General features: G+C 45.6%; 1 protein-coding gene across 1 annotated transcript; it reads right to left on the reverse strand.

Moving 5' to 3' along the window:
• Nucleotides 1–15,204: 15,204 nt before the first annotated feature.
• On the reverse strand, nucleotides 15,205–19,314 carry LOC135821803 (uncharacterized). Its single transcript, XM_065334800.1, has 6 exons — nucleotides 18,767–19,314; nucleotides 17,970–18,506; nucleotides 17,477–17,779; nucleotides 16,634–17,281; nucleotides 16,331–16,555; nucleotides 15,205–16,180 (listed from the first exon to the last, which is right to left on the reverse strand). Exons 1-6 carry the CDS (start codon nucleotides 19,298–19,300, stop codon nucleotides 15,392–15,394), a joined length of 3,036 nt encoding a protein of 1,011 aa, XP_065190872.1. The 5' UTR covers nucleotides 19,301–19,314; the 3' UTR covers nucleotides 15,205–15,391.
• Between the last annotated feature and the right edge of the window lie 4,002 nt (nucleotides 19,315–23,316).

Genomic DNA, 23,316 nt, shown 5'->3' on the forward strand with positions numbered 1-23,316 from the left:
ATAAGAACGTCACACCCCAGGGATCATGATAAAGAAAATATATGTCGTGAAAATGACTGAAAGAATGAAAGAAGTATTTGATCTTCCAGCCAGCTTAGCCTGGCATTACCATACTAGCAATGCTACCAAGTACCAGCCCTCCATATTTTTCTGTATTTGTACGGAAAATCACTCCTTGTCCGCACTCCAGAATTGAGCAGATGGTATAGAAAATCGAAGAGGATCAATCAGCTGTATAGAAGCATTGCAAGTGTAAGCTGAGCAATGAATAGTCTTGCACCAAAGCGAGTGCATGCCGTACCACAACAACATGTACATGTAGCACAAAAAAATAATGTCGTGAGTGCAAGTCACACATGTTTTACACTACCAAATGCAGCCACCGACATGCATGTGCGTGTCAAAAAAACTTTATAGTGCAAGTATGCATGCAATGTACACGGCAGTACGCAAAACACTGCAAGATACGGAAAATCAGAAGTCTGAGTATGCAAAACAGACTCAATTGGTGGGCAGTTCTGTACTGGCCTGTACGGAGGGAGTGAATCTCAATGTGTGCCATGCACGCACTTTGGCCGACAGTGAAAGCTATGCAAGTCGTGTAGGTTTGCAGGATGAATATGAGTCCTTTTAGACAAGCGCCTTAGTGGAGTAGCCCACCGAAAGAAGAGTACTTGACACCGCGAAGTGGAGTCTGCGCATACAACAGTGAGGGGGTAAAATTAGCTATGACTGATTCTGCATGTGTGTCACATTACACTAGCAGATAGGCACACCTGTTGTTCAAAAAGATGCTTATGTCAGTGTCTGAATATGTCATGTACCAGGAAATATTGTTGCCAGGATCTCACGTTGAGAGTCAGACTTGGATATGGTATCAATAGATTATCAATATCATACATCACCACCCAAAGTATAATAGCCGAAGGACCCGTTTGTGTGGTGGTGTGTGATTTCGTGAGCAAGATGAAGTGGCTACAGATGTGTCTTATATAGCACCCTAAGAAAAGATCATCAATTATGGGGAGGCTAAGGCCTGTGGAGAATCCGTAAATACATAAATACAATACATACAGGCATCGCAACCTTCAGATTATATGCACTTTTGCTTGCCTCCTGGAGTGTGGTTGTACCTTGGTTCACTGTATTAGAATAATAGTAGACTTTGTTTTTCGAATTCGTTTCTATAACATTAGGTTTCTTTCTGTTGCTGCTATGTCTTTTCATGTGTTTTACAGGATTACCATCTGTTGATGAATACCAGTCTGAGGCACTCTCACGAGCGAAGGTGTTTGAGAATCCATGTCGGAATGGTGGTCGTGTTGGCCTAAAGGTGCATTACATTGCCGATACTCGCCACCTCCACCCTGGAACATGTTCAATTTCTGTTTCTCGTATGGAAGGACCGAACAGGTTGTTTTCCTGCCTCAGTGGACCACTCAAGACTGAACAGAACGGATGGAAGAAGATTTGCCGTGAATCTCGTTCACATAATCAGCCTATTTAATTGCTGTACTGAGGTGACTGCTTCATAACAATGACCATGCAGCATTAATTTTGCATAGCATTGCCCCTAAAGTACGAAGTAGTGGTTGCGACTTTGGCGATGATTTGTAAGAAATGGTTTGCTCCCCGCACTGGAGCTCGCGCTATTCCGCCGACTTTACTTGACACTTGACTGACTCACGAATGCAATCCAGAGCACACGAGAAGTCCATCGAACCTTCGACTCGGCAAACCTGCAAGAAAGCACTACTCCCTGCTCAATACACCGTGTTTCGGGGAATTCACCCCTCATCAGTTGAGCTTGAGTAGGCTGAGGAAGATTGTGCCTGAAGGGCACCACTTATATAGTGCTCTCCAGGCACAAACATCACCAGGGATACAAACGTACAGAGACGCTCCATTTCCAGCGCGACAAACACCTCGTGAGCACCAGATGGCAGGGTGAGTCAGTGTCGCTCCTGGACGGTGAGACCAGACGTTGAGGACCCTTGGTCATTCGCAACGCTGTCACCTCCAAACGAACTAGTCGCAAGCCCGCGCTGGGCACAACAGTACGAAGTAGTGGTTGCGACTTCGGCGATGATTTGTAAGAAAGGGTTTGCTCCCCGCACTGGAGCTCACGCTATTCCGCCGACTTTACTTGACACTTGACTGACTCACGACTGCCATCCAGAGCACACGAGAAGTCCATCGAACCTGCCCCTAAAATTGGAGAATATCGAATTTCTCTGATAGCATTGTGATTCATTTGTGAATAAACATCACTACTCCTTTTGAGTAGCATAGCAGTGACAGAGTTGGTTTGATGTATGACAAAAAATGGAGCCGTTTTCTAAACCCGTACTATAATCAGTACCGCCGAAAGCAGTTTTTGATTGGTCCGGTAGTTTCATAGCCTTTTATACTTTGTGTGTGATATGGCGGGTACACACGTCCTCCACAGTAGGAAACAGTTGTTGGTGGCCAACAAGTTGGTCCGGTGATAATTGTGTATTGCTCATGAGCAGCTCAAGTACTTAGTACCAGGGTCGGTCGGTCGGGTTTATTTTTTATTTTATTTTTTATTTTAGTTGCGGGCATGTGCATACATCATACAATTGTGCATATCGAATGGCTTTTCTCCATCAAGCCAGTCGATCAAATCTGACTGTAGTCGATCCAGCGTAGCCATTGTCCCATCAGATCCAGGTCCCCTCCAGGACCAGATCTCAGTTGGCCTTGCTGGCAAACGAGTCTGACGAGCAGCTTGAAAACTTCTGTCAATGAGCGGCGCAGTGGCGGAGCTGATGCTGTTTCAGGACGAGTGCGAATCGGAGATAGAAGACAACGTCATCACCAAGTGCATCCTGTCGGCTGCTTCTGAGTTCTGAGGTCGATGTCTGGATTGCTATATATTTTGGGTCGCGTGTGTACATAGTCTACCTTGTAGTCATGCCCATTTGCATGCACTAAAAAAAAAAAAAAAATTGCGGTCGGGTGAAAAAAGACGGTCGGTCGGGTGACCCGAAACAACGAATTAATTCTGGGTGGCCTTATGAAAAAATATTTTTATGAACCGGTGTACAGAGATGCTGCTTATGACGAAAGGAGACAGGAGAAGTATGTGAAAGTCGATAAAGGGCATCCGAAGGAAAACATTGATCCTTGTAAAGAATTTTTTTAAAGTATAAATCTATGGTTGAAACCTACTTCCCCAAGCGTTCTCTGAGGGGACCAATGTCTACTCTATCAGTTCATGAATTCTGTGAAGTGACATGACCATTCGTGGGGACCTTTCTCATAACTGCAAAAGTCCTCGTCTGATTTTTCCGCATCAATTGAACGCTATACATGTGCATGTAGTAAAAGCCACATGCAAAAGCCTGTTCCATGGCACTCATCTGCCACCAAGCTCTGGGTTCATTGGCTGAAAATATTCTTCGGCACAGTAAAGTCGTGCGCCTGAGAACGTGGAAGCCTACAGAACATCCAGCCTAGAATACTAAGAACACCACAGCCCAAAATTAAGAATTGCGGTGTTAGGTTTGTGCTGTTGTCAAACACCGGGATTGTGTACATGTACTACAGTATCTGAGCGTTACCACTACCGGTACATACACGTCTGTCTATACACGATACTCAATCTGCAGACAGCATGCTGTTTCGTCCTTTAATTATTAATGGACTCATCAGTGCAAGTAGGAATGGACGAGCGGGTTCTGGGCCAGGGGGCGCCCGGGTCCCAAAAAATGGGGTATTATTGAAAAATGGGGTACTAATAGTACCCCATTTTTGCGGTGAAAATTATTTTTGGCCCGGTTTTTTTGCGGATAAAAATATGTGCCAGGGGATGCCCCTACCTCAAAAAAAAAAAGGGGGTATTATTGAAAATATGTATTGGGGTGTTATGCTCTACCCTAAACAATAAGGTAATATGGTGTCATGATTATGTAAGTATAAAAGGTGTGTTCTTGAATGATGATCCAGTCAGTTTCAAGTTGTTGTGGTGCAGTGAAAATGGATTCTGAATTTGAGATCCTGTATGCTTATGTTCGTTCAAAGAAGCAATGTGCGCTGGAGGAAAAGAAGAAGAAGAAGAAGAAGGAGATAGAGGAAAGTGAAGAAGTGTGTTATCATCGTGAAGAACAAGTTGAGCATGCTGGTCATAGAGTTTGTTCTCAGTGTGGATTGGTAATGGCTGACATTTACATGCCCGAGGTAAAGTGGAGAGAGCGTTGTACTAGCATAAAGACCTACACGGATTCCGATCGCATTCAAGGTGTGAATCGTCATCTTGTACATTTTCTCAACAAGATCGACTTCACTTTACCGCATGCACAGTTTCACCCTGTTCAAGAGGCACTGCAAGCAATGAAGAAGTCCAGCAGCTATAAAAGCATGAACTATGCAATAGCATTATCGTGTATACTTCATGAGGATCATGATGCAGTGCGCACACTGCGTTCTTCTTTACCGCGCAGTAATGTATCATGGTTGAGAAGCAGCCGCATTACACAACCTCTTCCATCATGTTTTCCACTGATGTTTCTTCTACATCTCATGGAACACATCAAGGGTCCTCTGTCCGCTAGACAGCTGAACACTCTGAAAGTTAATTTGTCCTTGATGTCACCTGCAGACCTGTCCATGATGCATCTTCTAATAGATGCCTATTGTTGGCATGACTACAGTCTGGAATATTTAGTAGATCACGTGACCTCTCTCCCACCTGATCTTGCCAACATACTCTATCAATTTACCAAGACTGCAGTACGTCATCAATGTTAGCAATGCGTTGGAGATTTACACTCTCGGGAACCTGTTCTGAGACATGGTCGAGACACGTTCAGTCATGACCGAGACATGTTCCGACAGGTCAAGTGCAAGTCGTGCTGTGATTGGTTAAATCTTATCATCTGCTCACCGTGTCCTCTGATTGGTTGATTCTTGAACAATTTCACCGTGTTCTCCAAGGTCGTCACCTCCCATAGGATGTTATTTCAAACTCGGCGGCGGTCAAAAGGGTATATATGTGCAAGCACAGTCCTCCATTCACTCACAACTGCCTTTGTTGTTTCGTTGCTCAAGCCTTCTCTCTCTCTCTCTCTCCCTCTGGATCTCACTGGATCTCTCGTGACTGATATCATGATGGCCACTGATGCTGTTGTTGCTGGTGAAGATGTTGTGGACTGTTTGGGTATTGACCCGTTCGCTATCAAGACGATAAAGAAACCCGGTCTCTACAAGCGACGTGCTAGCCGTAATCCGAATCTGGAGCCTCTGCCTAAGATCAAGATGCCATCTCCTCGTCCTACCATACTACCAGGTGTCGCCACCATTATTACGGATGGGGCAGCAGAGTGTGTTCAAGCAATGTACAGCAAGACCGCCCACGACTATCATGTTGCTCCTGGCACCGATTTCTACTATACGCGCGGTGATTTACCGGGCATGCTTGTCAATGGCACGGTATGTGAAGGACGCTTTGGTCAACTTAAGCTGTACGTCCAGGCTTCACAAGACGATCTCATTCAATTCTTCCTGAAGACCTCAACACCTTTGAGACGTGCCGTGAGATCTCCACATATCAACAGGATACGGAGTAACATCTTCCCTGCAATGTACCAAGGGAAGAGTGTGACTGCTTTGTATCTCAAGCCAACCAAGGGTGTGCCCAACTTCCCGATGAACGAAGAGTGTCAGCTCTATCTGCATCCTTCCACTATATCTTTCAACAGGGAGAAGTGCGAATTCAAGGCATGGCTTTCGGCAATCCCCCTGATGTTTGTAGACTCACGGCTTTGTGAAAGGGATCACGACACCGTGCAAGACCTTCCCGAGGCTGAATTGACTCGACTGGTGATTGCATTCCTCAAGAAGTGGAGCACTGCTGACAACGTGACTGCTGACATTGCGTTTGACACAACGGTGGCGGCGGCAGCGTCTCTCCCTGACACCCTACCGGACAATTCACTGGACATGAATCTGCTAAATGCTTAGTCTATCTTACCACATTGATTGATCAGAAAGACTTTATATCCTAACCCTTTTTTTTTTTTTTTTTTTTTTTTTTTTTTTTTTTTTTTTTTTTCATGCTCTCTCACTCTCTCTCTCTCTCTCTCTCTCTCTTGCTAACATATCATCGCTTCATTAGATTACCACTAGCACACATGAGTATCATAATGATTTATTTGAGAAAGAAAATATTTCCTATCATAATTAGAACAGTGTGTGTGTGTGTGTGTGTGTGTGTGTGTGTGTGTGTGAAGATGGCGTACTGGGCTACGCATTTCCATAGGAGTGATGGGGAGGAGACTTCCCTCAAGCACATGCAAAGCATGCGGAATGATATTACCGAAATACAATCAGTTGTGGGGAACGATGACACCGAAAACACCTTGGTTCATGATGTGGAGAAACTGAAAGAGGTGAAAGCCGATGAGAGCAAAGTGGAAGATGTGGAAAACAGATCTACGCGCTACACAGATCAAGCCATAGCAGCTGATGAGCTGCACGTGAAAACAGATGGATCCGTGTCCATGGATGCTAACCTCAACATGAACGAGCATTCCATCTGTAATTTGGCGTACGATGATAGTTCTTTGACATGTGCTGTCCCTGCCGGTTGGGTCAAGAATGAAATCCAACAAGCATCATCGAGATTGCAAACTGGTATGGACACTGTGCGCAAGATGAAAGGACCTCGTGGTGATCGGGGATTGGGATGGCTTAGCGGAGGTGGCATGCCACTGAACTCTGTAGGGAGAAATGGTGACTTCTATCTCGATGCAACCACGCTCATCGTGTACAAGAAATTCAGCTCGAAATGGAAGGCGTTTGGTCGGCTTCATGGATCAAGAGGTGAAGCTGGTCCACGTGGAGAACGTGGATTGATCGGTCCTGAAGGTGAGACTGGACCTAGAGGAGCTGATGGGCAAGGTGGTGAACGCGGTCAAAAAGGTGATCAAGGAATACCTGGTCCAGAAGGTCCCAGAGGTGAAGTTGGACCACGTGGAGAACGTGGATTGGTCGGGCCTGAAGGTGAGATTGGACCTAGAGGAGAAGATGGGCAAGACGGCCCACAAGGTGAACGTGGTGTGCAAGGTGATCAAGGAACCACAGGTCCCATGGGTCCCCAAGGAACCATCGGTCCAACCGGTCCTCCAGGAAACAGAGGTCCCGTGGGTCTCCAAGGAATCATCGGCCCCATAGGTCCTCAAGGAACCAGAGGCCCCATGGGTCCGCAATCAAATCAGAACCTATCCGATCCGTTTCATCTACTACCTCTCATTCGGAGAAACGCCTACCTCTACATATACTCTCATCCTAGCAGATTTGAATCCGTCACCAGGGTGAGCAGAAACAGATACAGAGGGATAAATCTCGTTGACATGAAGGACAAGAGAATCAACGTGAACAGCATCGACATGTTCCGAGACGATCACTTCTACCTCAACATTACACAACCCAGCGAAGTTTCCATTAGAGAACGATTCGTCAATCTGTTTCACGACAACATGTCTTTTGCAATGTTCCAAGTAATTCAAGTGGACGCACCTGACCCTAGAAACATGGCATTGAAGGCATTCGATATCGATACTGTCGGAAATTTCAGCTTGGATAGTTTGTACGTGTTGTTCACTGCCACCCACATAAGCGGCAACTACTTCACGCGTCCCGGCCATTCATCATTCAACATACCCGTTTCGTCTGTAGTCAGCCAATTATCGGCGGCTTTGGATAAACCTGTGTCGAGTATGACGGATCTCTTGGGTACAAAGTGTGTCATAAGTTACGCTCGGAATTCAGAAGGCCTATTCACTCTATACGTAAACTCCATTTTGATACATTCCAACTTAGACACTGTCCCATTTTCCAGGACCAATGGAATCGAAGATTGCAATTATAGCATTGGTGGTACTCAATTCTTCAACGGCACTTCATCAAAGTTGTTCTGTCATTTGCACTTTGCAGAGAGTTTATCTTCTCACACAATCCAGCGCATCCACACAGAACTCATGGCACACTACGATATATGAAAGTGCTACTTTGATTGTACATAATATATAGCACACATGCTACACTACATTCTTGAGATGAAAATGAAAAATAAAACCTATCTATAGTGAGTGTCATCACAACACCAGAATGTCTGTGATATTGACAGTGGCGAACAACACGTCGGGCGTGAGCAGGGGATTGCACAAACCGAACTTTACTCTAAATGTGAAGGAGCTCGATACGCGTGATAAAGTCCTGCATGTTGAATCGGCTCAGTTTGAAGTACACTTTGAGAACATAGACGAGGCAACGAACAAACTCTATGTGGTACATGGTGTAGAAGAAGAAGAAGAAGAAGAGGATAGACTTTCCATCAAGACGGGAACATACAGCGATGTAGACGATTTGGTGTCTATTATCAATGCCACTCTGAAACGAGCAGGACACGGAGACATTGTGTTTTCCTACTCTCGTCACACCAGCCGCATAAGTGTCTCGGTACCCAGGAATAAACGGTGCTTGTTGAAGAAGGACTCACCCGCATTGGTGCTGGGTGTGGGCACTATTCTCAAGCCATACACGATCGAGGGATCTCACACGTTCCCGTTCGCTGTGGATCTGACGAAAGGCAGAAGACTTGTCCTGCTCTACACCGACCTCATTGGACCTGCTGTGGAGTACGAAGACAATACTGATTCGAGGGTGCTGAAGACTTTTCTTATTCAAACCCTCAACGGTTTGAATAACTACGTGTTCGGGAAAGAAGACAAACGACTGCTGATTCCACACGAAAACGTGACTAGCATTTCGTTCTGGTTGAAATTCAACACCGGTGAACACATTACTTCCGGATATCCCGTCTACCTTGATCTTCGGATCACCAACACAACTACTTAGATGGATCTTCCAGATGTTCGTGTCCGTCACGTGCGTGACATGGTGGAGGATATAGCAAAACGAAAGAAATTGGAGAGCGAAAAGGTGCGTTGCCGGGAGAAGTACGTGATTTACAACACTGCAACCTTGTCCTTTCTCATACTCATTCAAACCATTCTCAATATCCTTCAAGGGAGTGGTGTTGTATCTGGAGAACATCACATTCGAATCATCGCCATCAGTAGCACGATTATCGGTGTGATCATGGCATGCATTGGTAAACACGTTCTCGACACCAAACGTCAGCTTGTCAAGTGTATTGAACAACTGCAGCAGATGGAGAGAGCTGAAGACTCGTTCATGTTGGAATTGGGCATTACTCTTGAAGATGGGAAGCTCACTAACGAGGAGCATCAACGATTGATATCGATGATGAACGACTTTCGCAAGACACTGGATATTGGATCTTTGAAAAAAATTCACCCCTATTATAATGTGACTCGCAAGAATGGCACAGGAGATATACTCACCACAAGCTCCGGAGTCCTTCACGGGACTCCTGACCAACACGAAGATCGTTCAGAAGAACATCCTCGACAGGACGGAGAAGAAACTCTCGTTGCTTGAGGGTAGACGCGGAGTACGACTCTTTTCCACAGCAGATCGATCACCACCATCCCTGAACAATGAACTAGACATCTCGTCGCCGAATTTCATTGCTCTGGGGGAGAGCTATTTCATCGTGAAAATGCGCTATAGTGTCAAAAACAATCTCAATAACCAGCCTGGAGACTACACGCGATGGGTGTGCACCACGTCACCAGCCTTTTCGTGGTTCAAGAACATTCGAGTGGAGATCAACGGAACAGAGGTCACGCAATCGAGTAAAGTTGCCGACATGCAAATGGTTCAGCATATCCTCAGTCTAATGGAAAGCAGCAGCGAACGCCTTCAGTACGTGGACTCGGATCTCTACGGTCTACAGAAACTGGATCCGCAAAGAGCATTGAGAGGTGTGGATTTAACGCCCTATCAACTTGGTGTGAAGCGTAAGCATGGCTATGCCTTCGAAACAAACGCTGCAAACGCTAATGCAGCACAAGCACCGGATTTCGTCGATGATTTCACACTCAGGCGTGCACCCACCGTCGAGCTTGTCACCAACGAAGGCTTCTCCAACACGGTTCAGGAAAATGCACTTCGTGCAGCTGTTGGACGGTTTCAGTACAAGCTGAGACCCTTCCTACCGTTTTTCAATCAGGACGATGCTTGGTTACCCCCGGGTACACAGGTGAAGCTTCGCTTTGATCTGCCACAATCCGAGCTTTCCAGATACATCATGCTTAGCGATCAAGGCGGTGGTGCCAACAGTGCTCTGAGCGTCGGTGATATTGAGATCGATCTACTCCAATTGGACTTTGTGTACACTACCTATCGCATGGAACCCAATCTCACCGATCGTGTACGCCTTCCCAAACAACTCTATTTCCACACGTGGTGCCCTCGTCTCATACAAAAGAGCATTTCAGATGATGCTGGTACACTGGAACTGCTTCACAATGCGGACATTCCACGCAGGATGATCCTGTTCTTCACAGATTTGACTCATGGTACACAGCCAGCATTGGCTGGAGGTCAAGCATCGCATTCTTCGAACAGACTGGCCATGATTCATGCAAATCTCAGTCAACTTCGTGTCACTGTCAACGACCAGACGCTCTTTGACAACCCGCTCAAGTTCCAGTGGGATGTGAGTCGTAATACTGAAGGGCAATACTTCTACGATTACAACAAATCCTCCTACCTGCGTGGCTACAATCTGGTTCAAGACTTTTTCGGCAAGACGTATGGAACGCAAATCCCCATCACCGCTGCAGATTACTGCAATCACTACTTTATGGTGCCTATCAACTTGAATCTGGATCGGACCACAGACAATCCAAGATCGAGAGGAAATCTGTCCATCGACTATCAATTTAGCGACGTGACAAACGCCCCCGTGAGGAGACCTAGCGAAAATGGCGCCTCGATCAAAGTCAACCTTCTCTGCATGGACAAGTACTTGTACACCATGAGCAAAGATGAAGGTATCAAAGCCGAAGTTGTATGAATTAATTCCGACCTAGTAGTAAAAGGGCATCATGGAAGGTGGTGACCTGGAGACCAGACATCGTGTCTACGGTGGTGATTTGAAAACATCGAGTCGACAACACGGTGGATTCTTCTGGAAAAAGAGCTTCTGGAAAAACCTAATCGGTGCTGGACCGGATGAGATGGAAAAGCAGATGGCGGAACCCACGACAAAACAAGATGCAATGCAACGCGGTGGACTTGGACCCCTGGCTGCCATGGCAGGAATGACACTTCTTCCCATGCTTTTGGGGAGAGGAGAGTCCGGAGACATTGTGGAAGCGCAAATGAAAACAGCTTACAACCCTGCCATGCACCGAGGAGGTCTAGCCATTCCACCAGGATTAGCCGCCAAGGCCATACCACTCCTGACGAATCTGGCTGCTCCCTTGGCCATGGGTACCATGGCATCACTGGGTGACAACGTAATGGATAAAATATTCGGCAGAGGAGTAAGGAAGGGAAGCTCAGCAGGTGCCATGAAGCGCACTAAAAGTCGTCGTCGTCGGCATGCACCGAAGAAGATTCGTCAACGAGCATCTCGAAAAACCAAGAAGCCAGCTCGTCAAGTTCGCTCCAAAGGCCGCAGGGCACGAGGAATAAAGAAACAAGGAAGGACCTTGTTCAAAAAACTAGGACATCGTGCCCTCGACGAAGCTTCATCGTTCCTGTCTGCACCTCGTAGATCCCTAACCCGTCCTGAAACTCCATTTGCTCAAAAAATTCGACAGAACATTAACAGTGCAGGACCGTCTTCTATGAGTTCCGCTCACATCGGTCCATCCTACAACATCTGATCATGGACTTTATCTCGCTCCTTGGACAGGAAATCGGGAGGAAGAAAAAGACTAGTCCCGTAAGGAACGACGATGTTCCGACCACGGCCACTGCTCGACACGGGCTGCACATTCCTGGTCTTCAGTTCGAGTCTAAGGATTGGTTCACGGAAATCATTCCTGCTCTGAAATCCTGGGGTCAAAACGTATTGTTTCTGGGACAGAGCAACATGGGTAAATCCTACTTTCTCATCAAGCTCCTGAAACGTGTGCAACCTGAGCGTATAGTTGTCATCTCCAACACGCCGGCCGATCAGTATCGTCTCCCAAGCCTCAAATCCTTCAAGCATTACAGCACCATGCCCGAGTGTATCGAAGACATGGATCTCCAGCCTAACACCTATGTGATCATTGATGACATCAGAGTGATGGGTTTGAAGCACGGCAGTCAAAGAGAGTGTCTCTACAAGTTCTTCACCATGTACAGTCATCATCATAAGTTGAACGTGTTCTTTCTCTCTCAGAGCTTTGATAACATTAAGGACATGAAGATCAATGCAAACTTTATGTATCTATTTCGCTTCACTGATAAAAGCAATATCAAGCGTTATCTCAATACTCTGTTTGGTGGTCTGTGCACGAAGTCATCCATTATCTTTAGATTGTATGAGAAGTTATTGGCGGTGTGTCGCAGACCTATCCTAACCATTGATTGCTCTTCTAATCAGTACTACACGTATTGCGAAGACACTGCATTAAAGGTGACTTTTGAATAAAAACCTCGTTGATGTGCGTGTTTAGCCGAAAAGTTAGCCGAAAAGTTAGCCGAAAAGTTAGCCGAAAAGTTAGCCGAAAAGTTAGCCGAAAAGTTAGCCGAAACATTGAAAAAAAATTCCAATAATGAATAAGAATGGAGCATCTTACGGTGAAATTCTCAAATGGGCTACCGAGCAGTATACAGAGGGTGGGGTCCAGAAAGGGATCCTTCTCGATACCCAAGCGTAAAAGGTTGCAAACCTTGCAGTTTATGTCGAAACATCCTCAACACATCCTCAAGAAGAGAGTAAATTCGTGGGAAGTTCTCGGTATACCACCACTCATGCGGCAAAAAGGAGGTAATAACTACAATACCTACTTGAAAAGCGTCAAGAAAGTTCTTTCCCAAGTGCCAGATCACAGTTTGAGCACCTCCACCCTGTTGGAACTGCAAGCTGATCCGCAAGTAAAGCGTCTATATGACACACACTTCAAAAACAATCCCGATCACATCAGTTACCCGTCTGTGAGAAATGTGATTGCATCCAACATACTCAACTATGATTCCACTACCGATCAAGTTCGCGATTCCGTTGCAGATGTCAGGAAGAAGAGAAAGGCACCTTTAACATCAGTGCCTTTCAATCTATTACAAGACCACGAATTTGACCGATGGATCCTACAAATCCTGGACAGTTTCCTCCGACATACAAATATACCGGCAACCTTTTTGAAGAGCAACTATTTCACAAGCCGATCACAACTGCTGCAACTCTACGATGAAGATCGACTGAGGTTCAGGAGTCGGGTGGAAGCGGCTGCGGATGCCCTGAAGACGCAGACGATGAACGACTACACTACTCTGGTCAACGAGACGAATCGCATCTACATGTCCAGGTACCCGTTTGCAACCATAGCGGGTGCGGTGGGAATCCACAAACATGTCGATGGATTCCTTCGATCAGAACGAAAGATTCATGAACTAGCCACCCTAGTGCTAGCTGTACCAGGATCGCAGCTCAAGTTTCAAGATCTCAACGATATGACTTCTACGTATGGTAGAACAACTGAAGCAAAATTGATCCATCCCGAGCATTTCATGATCAGAGCACAAAAGGTGATGGTGGACGATGCATCATTCATTCAAGAGGTTCTGAAGGATAAAAGCAGGATCACTCGTATCATCAAGGATATCCTGAGTGGACGTTCAATGTGATCACGCGCGCGCGAAAATTTTCAGGCTATGATCAAGAATGGACTACCCTCTCAGCAGTGCCGACATCAAAGGAAGATTGAATGGTGTTGGAGGGTTCGTGGGGTGTACAAGTTACGACCTCTTACCACCCTTGAACAATGGAGACTTTTGTATCGTCAACACCGACAACGTTCTACCGGTGTACGATGCACCGGAAGGTGGACATCATTGGTTGACCGTGTGTCGCGAGCAAAACGTGATCCTGGTTTTTGACAGTTTCGGACGCAGTCTATACACTATGGAGCAAGATTACACTGAACCTGCACTGTGCGATTTCTTTAAAGAAGCCTATGCAGACTGTAAGATCATCACCAACACCCAAGCCGTTCAAGACAGAAGCACAGCAGTATGTGGATGGTATGCCATATTGATGGGAAAGCTATTTTCCAAATATGGTCTGGATGAAGCACTTCGAATTTTCCGAAGAGTCTTCGATGAGGATGAAAAGCTGGAAAACGATCAACTGGTTCTCAGTTTAGGTGCCTTGCGAGGTGGTGGAGCCTTGTGGGATACGAAAGTGCAAAAAGCACTTCATGATGGAAGACAGAAGAAGAAGTCGCAGTCCACACCATTCCACACGCAACTGGCTAACGAATTGCACAAACCCAGACGAGTGCATTTCAAAAGACGCAAGGTGAAGAGCAGGTCTGTGGATCACATCTGGAGTGCCGATCTAGTGGATATGCAACGGTTTGCCCGAAGCAACAAGAACTACAAATTCCTGCTGACCGTCATCGATCTGTACAGTCGCTATGCCTGGGCAGTACCCCTGAAAACCAAAACTGGCTCTGCTGTCAGGGATGCATTCGACCTGATCCTGAAAACATCGAACAGGGTACCACAAAAACTATGGGTAGACGAAGGCAAGGAGTTCTACAATGCAACAATGAAGCAATGGGTCAAGGATCACAACATCATCATGTACAGCACCCACAACGAAGGAAAAGCCGTGGTGGTGGAACGCTTCAATAGAACACTGAAAGGCAGAATGTGGCGCCATTTCACGGAGAAAGCTACGACACAGTATCTTGACGTCCTTCCTCAGCTTATGGCCAAGTACAACAGCTCGAAACATCGCAGTATCGGCATGAGTCCCACGAAAGCTTCTCTTGATGGAAAACCAAAAGATGCAGACGTACACTCGAAGCAATCACCAGCTAAATTCAAAGTGGGCGATGATGTGCGTTTGGCTGTGGCTAAACGTCATTTCGAGAAAGGGTACACGCCCAACTGGACAGAGGAAGTGTTCGTGGTAAACGATATCCTACCCACTGTACCCCACACCTATCGTGTTCAAGACCTGATGGGAGAAGTCATTCAAGGACAGTTCTATGGAGCTGAGCTACAACATGCCAGACACACAGGATTGAGATTCGATAAGGTGTTGAAATACAACAAGAACAGTCGGCTCGTCAAATGGAAGGGTTATCAAGACGAAAAATTCCATACCTGGTTAACAAAGAAGGATGTGAATGATCTCAAAAAGTATTAGCATTTCATATGTACAATGTAGCTCATGCTTTGGATTAACGTGAATATTATGAATCGCATAGTATTTACAATGTATTTCATGAGAAGATATGACATATGCTCTAGTATGTGTGGAAATCCCTCAGTGCTTTGGAATATCCTTGTGTCCGAATGCCAGGGTGTTGATACCATCCTCCAGAATGTAACGCTTACTGTCGAATCCACTGAGGGCAATCTTGTGTAGCTCCTCTCCGTGAATGCAATGTCGTCGACTTCGAAGAACATTCATTGTTCTCTTCAGCTGAGACTCCTCGACGAGACATGTTCGATAATCATCGACGGTTATGGTGTTTTTCAACACGCTTCTCTGCACACCTTTGGCACGCTTGCCATTGTCGTCGTTGTCTTCACAGCGGTATGCGTACATCTTGCTCCGCAAACCAATGAACTCCTTGATGGGTTTGCCACCTAGTTCGTCCTTGAACTTCCCTACCACCTTCTTGTTGACCGTGCTGTACAGGTGGTGGGATGGTGAATAGTTGGATGTGTCATAGGCTGTTATGTTGTTTGACATATCGGTGTACAGATCATCCGTTTGAATATGTACGATCAGACTATCAGTATCAGTGTAGAGCAAACGTACATTTTGTCCATAGCGGGGTAGGAGAACTTCATAGTAAAAGGAATACATCAAGTGCTTCGACAGATCGAGGATGGCTGTACCCACATAAATGGGTTTATTGAGAGTCACCTTTGTCTTGGCAAACTCGATTGCTATCAGATCGTTCTCAAAGGCTACACTGCGGATGTACGAAGGTTTGTTGATGCTTTTCTGGAGACGTGGTTTTTCATCCTGTTCACGAATGAGCTTGATGTTTACTCTGTTTCGAACGTTTTCCATGGTCTTGCCATATACAGCATTGTTCATCAACTACGATAAACAGGCATACAAAGAAAAGACAAGAAAAACAACAATAAGAAAACTGTTATCTTCAGGTCATTCACACTTCCAGTACATACTAGATCCCACACTATCGCTAAATACACACACACACACACACACATGATGTGGAGTACCCACCTTATAGAAGTCTTTCTCGAAATCAGAAGTTGATAGCTTTCTCAGGTCAGTATTAGTGTCGATGTATGGCTTCATCCATGGGTGTTGTGTGAAGGAGAGCACACGATGCACATCTGTAATCTCCACACCCAAGGACACATACTGCTGCAAGTTTCTGTAGTGCAGAACATAGTGCTCTTTCGGTAGTAGATTTGGTACCAGTTTCTTCGCTTCCAAACCGGTCACCTACAAGAGTACAGTATAGATATACACAAACCTTAGAAGATTAATACAAGCATATCCACCAGATAGACCATGACTTACCATTAGTTTCTCTGCCATGTGGGTCTGATATGGAGAAAGCATATCTCGTGTCACCTTCATCTGCTCAGGAGCCAACGGATAATCATTCATCATGTCATGCACACCATCTGGAATCCTTAAATCGCACTCCACCATGTATCCCGTCGAAGAGTCCATTGGATGATCGAGTACCGTCTCCAGAAGATCATCCGTCACTGCTTCAAAGCAGAAGTCCGACACGGGCAAGGGTTGAGACATGGCCCATCCATATAGATTGTTCGCATCTAAATATTGGATGAAGCTTGACGGCTCGTCTGGATTGTACTCCGATAGATATCTGTTGTTGGCGGTGGCGTGTCTAGCGGACACCATGCTTATGCCACCTCTTTTGCCATGCTCAATGAAGTTGAACATGTCAATGTCGGAAATGAGATGAAGGGACACCTTCGTCATTTTCAGCAGCGAATCCCAGGCAAATCCCGGTAAGGTGAGGTAATTAGCGGGATCCAATCCATAGGTTGCGTGAGCAGTTCTTCTGAAGTTTTCGAAAACGTCAGCCAACAGCAGCACATCAGTCTCCAGGTAGAGGTCGTGATAGTCTCCTAGATCTTCACAGTCAAACGCAGTCCATACTGTTTGCGCATAGGCATAGTCTTCATCACTGATACCCTAGGGAATAGAAAATGTACACCAAAAAGAAAAACAAATCAACGAACTTATTTTAGTAGTTCGCCCACACAATCAATTATTTAGTATGAAGCTGCAGGAAGCGTTCAAACACATTTTGTCTTATTTTAGTACTTCGATGTAAGATGGTGAAAAAAGAAAGAGAGAAAGATCTACTATATCTGTCACACTACTCACCGTGTTCGTTAGCGTTGAGTGGAATGCATCCTTGGGTGGTAGACGCGTTTCTTCGAATTGGTCGTACGACCCCATATATTCATACGGGTAGACACCCTTTCGTGTCAACAGTTTGCGTTCATCCTCGTCTGGAAATCGTGCGGATAGAAGGGCGAATGCATCTGGTGGTGTGGCCGAAACCAACCGGTCTAGGGAGGTGTTCAAGAATGCCAGGCTGTCGATGAACTGGAACTGTCTCCATCCGAATGTGACATATTTTTCACTGTTGATGGGAATCACTTTGATAGCACCGAGACGCTTGGTCTGAGAAGAAAGAAAAAGAGGAGACACAGTTTTAAGGTGCAGCTGTAAAGATGAATATCAATCATATAAACGTGAATATGAGTACCAACATAGTAATGATCTTCCTTCTTAGAAAAACATCATGATCCACGCACACGCACACACACACACACACACACACACACACACACACCACGCATATGTAACGTACCCGTTCTTGTCCTTTCTCGTTCACATACGTAATCTCATCAGTGGACGTTCTCCCAATGGCAGATATGATGTGATGAGAATCGTATCCCTTCAAGTTATGAAAGATCACAGGAATCTTGATCTTGAACGGTTCAATCCGCATGTTCAGGTTACAATGGTTGTGTGCTGCACCACGGTAAGCACCGGTGATGTGACAGTGGTCACGTACACGATCGCTACCCAACGCTTCACCACAGATCCAACAGGAGACTACCGTTTCAAATTCACGTTGCTGACTTTCTGAAATGATCATTTGACCAGCATTACATGCTAGAAGCTCATCACGGATAATCTCCTCCTCTTGCTCAAGTGACAGCAGAAAACAGAACATAGAATCTTCTCCACGGTAGAAGAAACGGTTCGTGACGACGCCATCAGATCGTACTACAATGTACGAACAGGAACAGGCTACATGCTTGTTCTTTTGGAATGTCGAATGACCGATTTTCTTGACAGCGGACAGAGGTTCTATGAAGGCCTCACAATCGGCATAGATCACCTGCATTTGAGAGAGAGAGAGAGAGAGAGAGAAGTAGGAATAGCAGCAGGGACAACATCGAGTAAAACAGCGGAAAAGACAGATAGAGAATTAGGAATAGCTGCAGAGACAACACCGAGTAAAACAGCAGAAAGGTGAACAATCAGAGTCAAGAAACATGTGCAGGAAAGAAAAGAAAAGAAAAAAAAAAAAAAAAAAAAAAAAAAAAAAAAAAAAAAACAGACCACAGTGTGTTCACCTTGATTAAATGTTCTACTTACAAATGGGGCTTGAAGCTGCTTGTTCACATTCCTGAACATCACTCTATCGCCAGCCTTTGGCATCTTCACCGTGGCTTCAGGATGTTCACTGCAGTACATCATATGATTATTCAATGCCTTCTCCGTGACGTGTGTTGAGAGACATCTGAAGCAGACGAAATGTGCTCGACGTGCTCCAGTAGCAACAAGACGACTGAATGATTTTATCCACACCCAGTGCTGCACCTCCACGTCATTGCGTTCGTCTTGGATGAGCAATACATTGATGGCGGTCTGCGGATGCTGAGAAATTCTTAACGGATATATGACTTTCTCTTCATATCCGAAGACGTTGATGTAAAGACCGTCGTTCAGTCTTTCGATGACTGGTATGTCTTCCAGTTTTGCTGGAAACTCGATGCCGCTCACATCCACAGTATCCGCATGTTCTGCGTACGACGATTGACGACATGGATGAGACTTGTCTGCCGAAAATTTAGCAGCCAGTATTGACCATCTAAAGTACGGATGACATAAGACATGGACAGGCGGCATACAGTTCAATCCATACACCGTATCACCACACTGGAACCCCACTGCTATACTTACAGTAAACACTTGTTGTCAGTGTTCTGCACGTTAACAATGGCCTTCTTCGACTTCAACTCCGGTGGCAAGGGGATGTACGAACTTCCTCCAAGTACACAGTAGCGTGACATTTCGATGTGTAAACAGGAAATCCGTTCAACTACCCAACCTGATCCATGACGAACGAAATCATCAAGACGAGCGTTGATCTGAGCAATCATCCTACTGAGAAGGTCCCTCAGCTCCATGGTGTTGAGCACCAGCGTTGTACTCGATCGGAAGAAGAATGTGTTGGAAACCATTTGTCCTGTAGCAGGATTCAGCTTCTGCATCACCACCTGAACTACCAAAGAACACTTGTACTGACCCCATTGCTCAATATTCTCTTCAAGAAGCAGCTCCAGCGACGGTAGAACATGAGAGAAAAACTTTAGTACATCTGCAAACTCTTGATCAGGACAATAACTAAAGAATTGCAACAGATCAGATGATCTCACTACATCAAAAGACTGACGAGGTTTCTTCCGAATGGGTTCCATCCTGAGCAGGGGTGGTGGCGGACAACCACACAATGGCTTGACAAGGTACCGAGGATCTATTTTTATAGGGTTTTCGTAATAGTTGAATTCGGAATAACTGGTTGTTTTTCAATTAACCAATCCACTCATCTCCCGCTGGAAACAATTAACCACTTACCGCACTTCCCGCTGAAAACATGTGACCAATTAGCGCACTTCCCGCTGAAATCACGTTCATCCTTTTATCGCGCATTGACCCATGTTCCACACTTCACAGTGAAATCAGTGCTGCAATGATGTACTGTGACGTCAATGCATGGATGCATGATCTGTGCATCTGAGGTCAAGATGAATCCGGTATTCCAGCAGCTAAAAGTTCGAGAAAGAATTGTTGTATGTCGAAAAGAATTATACGAGAGGAAAGCTAGAAAAATTCTACACCTCATGGACCTTTCGATTACGGACATAGATGGAAAACTAATTGACTTATGTCAATGGAAAGATTCCAAACCCGAACCAAAAAAGACACGGCATGTCGCGAGCAACGTTTTGGTTTTTGGCGCGCACCGTGTTCACCGTGTTCTCCAAGGTCGTCACCTTCCCGGAGGCGGGACCCGGCGGGACGGGACTTGGCGGGACCTATAAAACCTGATATAATTTCATTTTTGGTTCACAATTCATTTTTGAGTCCATTGGATGATCGAGTACCGTCTCCAGAATTTCTCTCTCTACCAGATCAAAGATGTCGGCCTGGTCAACCTCCGAACCGTATGTAGAGAAGTTTTATTTATTTTCTTGTAGTAATAAAGATGAATTAACCGTTCGGTTACTCACCGATCTGGGTACAGCTTACGAGCTAAGACCCATGCTTCTTCACCCGGATCGGGCGGACTTGACTCCCATGGAGATTGCACAGTATCTGTGCAGGGTGTCGACGCGCGTTCTCGTGAGCGGTGAGAAACACCAGCGTCTACCGAAGATCGTTGTTGATGGTGTAGAGGATTATGGATCATCATCATGGCGAGATACGGGCAGACTGCTCCGCTGCTGGGACGACGGGCGAAGATCGATGTACAACGTGATGAAGGCTGCAGGTGTTCTGGATATTGTCGAAGAGACGTTTGCAAATGGAGAGCAGATCGAAGCTCAGGAACTCATCCGTGTCATCAAGGATCTCAACGATCGCAAGGTCTTTCGAAAAGACGGGGATTCACAAGCGACGACGAAATCTGTCCGCCTCTCAGTGATGTCGACGAGGATAACCCGTGTTGTTGCGCGTGTCGGCACGATCGACATCGACGATGAAGGATATCCTAAGAAGATGCCGGAAGTCTCGTGTGATTATGTAGTAAGCCGGAAGCGCAAGGCCGATGATGACCTGGATGAACCAATTGTGACGATTCAGGCTTCGAATACAGCTCCAATCATCGAAGTTTCCAGGAAGCGCTCCTGGGTAGTACCTTCTCAAGATATCTTTGATTGCTAGACTCTCTCTCTCTCTCTCTCTCTCTCTCTCTCTCTCTCTCTCTCTTCCTACCAGGCGTGAGCCATCCCCTGGGTGAACAAAATGGGTGCTATCTTCTCTCTCTCTCTCTCTCTCTCTCTCTCTCTCTCTCTCTCTCTCTCTCTCTCTCTCTCTCTCTCTCTCTCTCTCTCTCTTCCTACCAGGCGTGAGCCATCCCCTGGGTGAACAAAATGGGTGCTATCTTCTCTCTCTCTCTCTCTCTCTCTCTCTCTCTCTCTCTCTCTCTCTCTCTCTCTCTCTTCCTACCAGGCGTGAGCCATCCCCTGGGTGAACAAAATGGGTGCTATCTTCTCTCTCTCTCTCTCTCTCTCTCTCTCTCTCTCTCTCTCTTCCTACCAGGCGTGAGCCATCCCCTGGGTGAACAAAATGGGTGCTATCTTCTCTCTCTCTCTCTCTCTCTCTCTCTCTCTCTCTTCCTACCAGGCGTGAGCCATCCCCTGGGTGAACAAAATGGGTGCTATCTTCTCTCTATCTCTCTCTCTCTCTCTCTCTCTCTCTCTCTCTCTCTCTCTCTCTCTCTCTCTTTTCATTGTATCTCTTTGCTCGTAGAGAGCAAGCTGTTATCTTATTATCGTCATGTGTCAACCGTGAGGCATATTGTTAATACAAGTATTTTAATCATCTGACTCTCCCATGTTTGTGAACACGAGCTACTTGTGAGAAATACCTGGGGGAGGTGGAGGGGAGGCGGGGTGGGGTGGGTGGGGTCCGGAAAATGATCCGAAAAATTGAAATTACAAGTCAAAATACTGCAAAACTATGAGTTCTGATTAATATAAAATTGGAAAAAGTGAGATAACATTGACATTTGAAATAGTAATATTTTAGACATCGGAATGCAATATTATGATGTAGGGCTGGACATATTACCCACCCCTAAAAATCAAAATTAATGATACATGCAGAATTCCAAATCATGACACCATATTACCTTATTGTTTAGGGTAGAGCATAACACCCCAATACATATTTTCAATAATACCCCTTTTTTTTTGAGGTAGGGTCACCCCCTGGCACATATTTTTATCCGCAAAAAAACCGGGCCAAAAATAATTTTCACCGCAAAAATGGGGTACTATTAGTACCCCATTTTTCAATAATACCCCATTTTTTGGGACCCGGGCGCCCCCTGGCCCAGAACCCGCTCGTCCATTCCTACTAGTGCAGCACAGAGAAAATGAGGCAGATGAATGTCCTATGCTAGAGAGCATCGAATACAGGTATAGAATCATGCCTTGCAGATCTCTTTACGGCCCCTTCGATGCATGTTTGAACATCAGATGGCTGTGTAGCTTCAGTTATCCCAGAATATGTATTTATCCAGCAGCAACAACGTTGGGCACACAAATACTCACTATAATGATTATGGGTTTGAACACTTTACCCCGAGTCATACTATAGCAGTGTATGCCATGCATGGGTTTACCTCACACACTGAATTTCATAATGTGACATCCAAATCACAGAAGAGTGGTGTTCCAAACTTTACGTAATTGCACTCCATGTCCTGCGAGCTACAGTAGAATACTTTAATAGAATACTTCTTATAGCACGCTCTTAGAAACAAATCGTATAGGTTCGAGGCTGTCAACCCAGAAATTTGTGATTTCACAGCCATAGATGTTACCAGTCAGGTCACTGTATACAGAAGGTATGCAGAAGAAAATACTTGTTACTCTTTGTGAAAGAGCTGTGCCAAAATGTGTACAGTACAGTAAATTAATAAAAAGTGAGAAAAGCAGTGACAAGGCTGTGCATGACGTAGATCTACCGGTAAGTACAGTGCACCAGTGAAACTGTTGGTGTAGTACCGGTATACTACTTTAATTATGACATGGCCCATGCCACTACAATCTATTTGCAGTGGGCCGCAGTAGGCCAGTGCAACAGAAAGCATTTCAGTAGCTGTGTGTAATGTGAACATCTATGACATACAAGTA

Source organism: Sycon ciliatum, chromosome 7, assembly GCF_964019385.1.
Source record: "Sycon ciliatum chromosome 7, ocSycCili1.1, whole genome shotgun sequence".
Classification (NCBI taxonomy): domain Eukaryota; kingdom Metazoa; phylum Porifera; class Calcarea; order Leucosolenida; family Sycettidae; genus Sycon; species Sycon ciliatum.

Excerpts from the sequence above, each read along its gene's own strand:
- LOC135821803 (XM_065334800.1), bottom strand. The coding sequence starts at position 19,300 with ATGCCGCCTGTCCATGTCTTATGTCATCCGTACTTTAGATGGTCAATA. Across the intron at positions 17,780-17,969 it reads ACGAGAAAGGACAAGAACGG|ACCAAGCGTCTCGGTGCTAT; the intron begins GTACGTTACATA and ends CTTTCTTCTCAG. Across the intron at positions 16,556-16,633 it reads ACATGGCAGAGAAACTAATG|GTGACCGGTTTGGAAGCGAA; the intron begins GTAAGTCATGGT and ends GTACTCTTGTAG.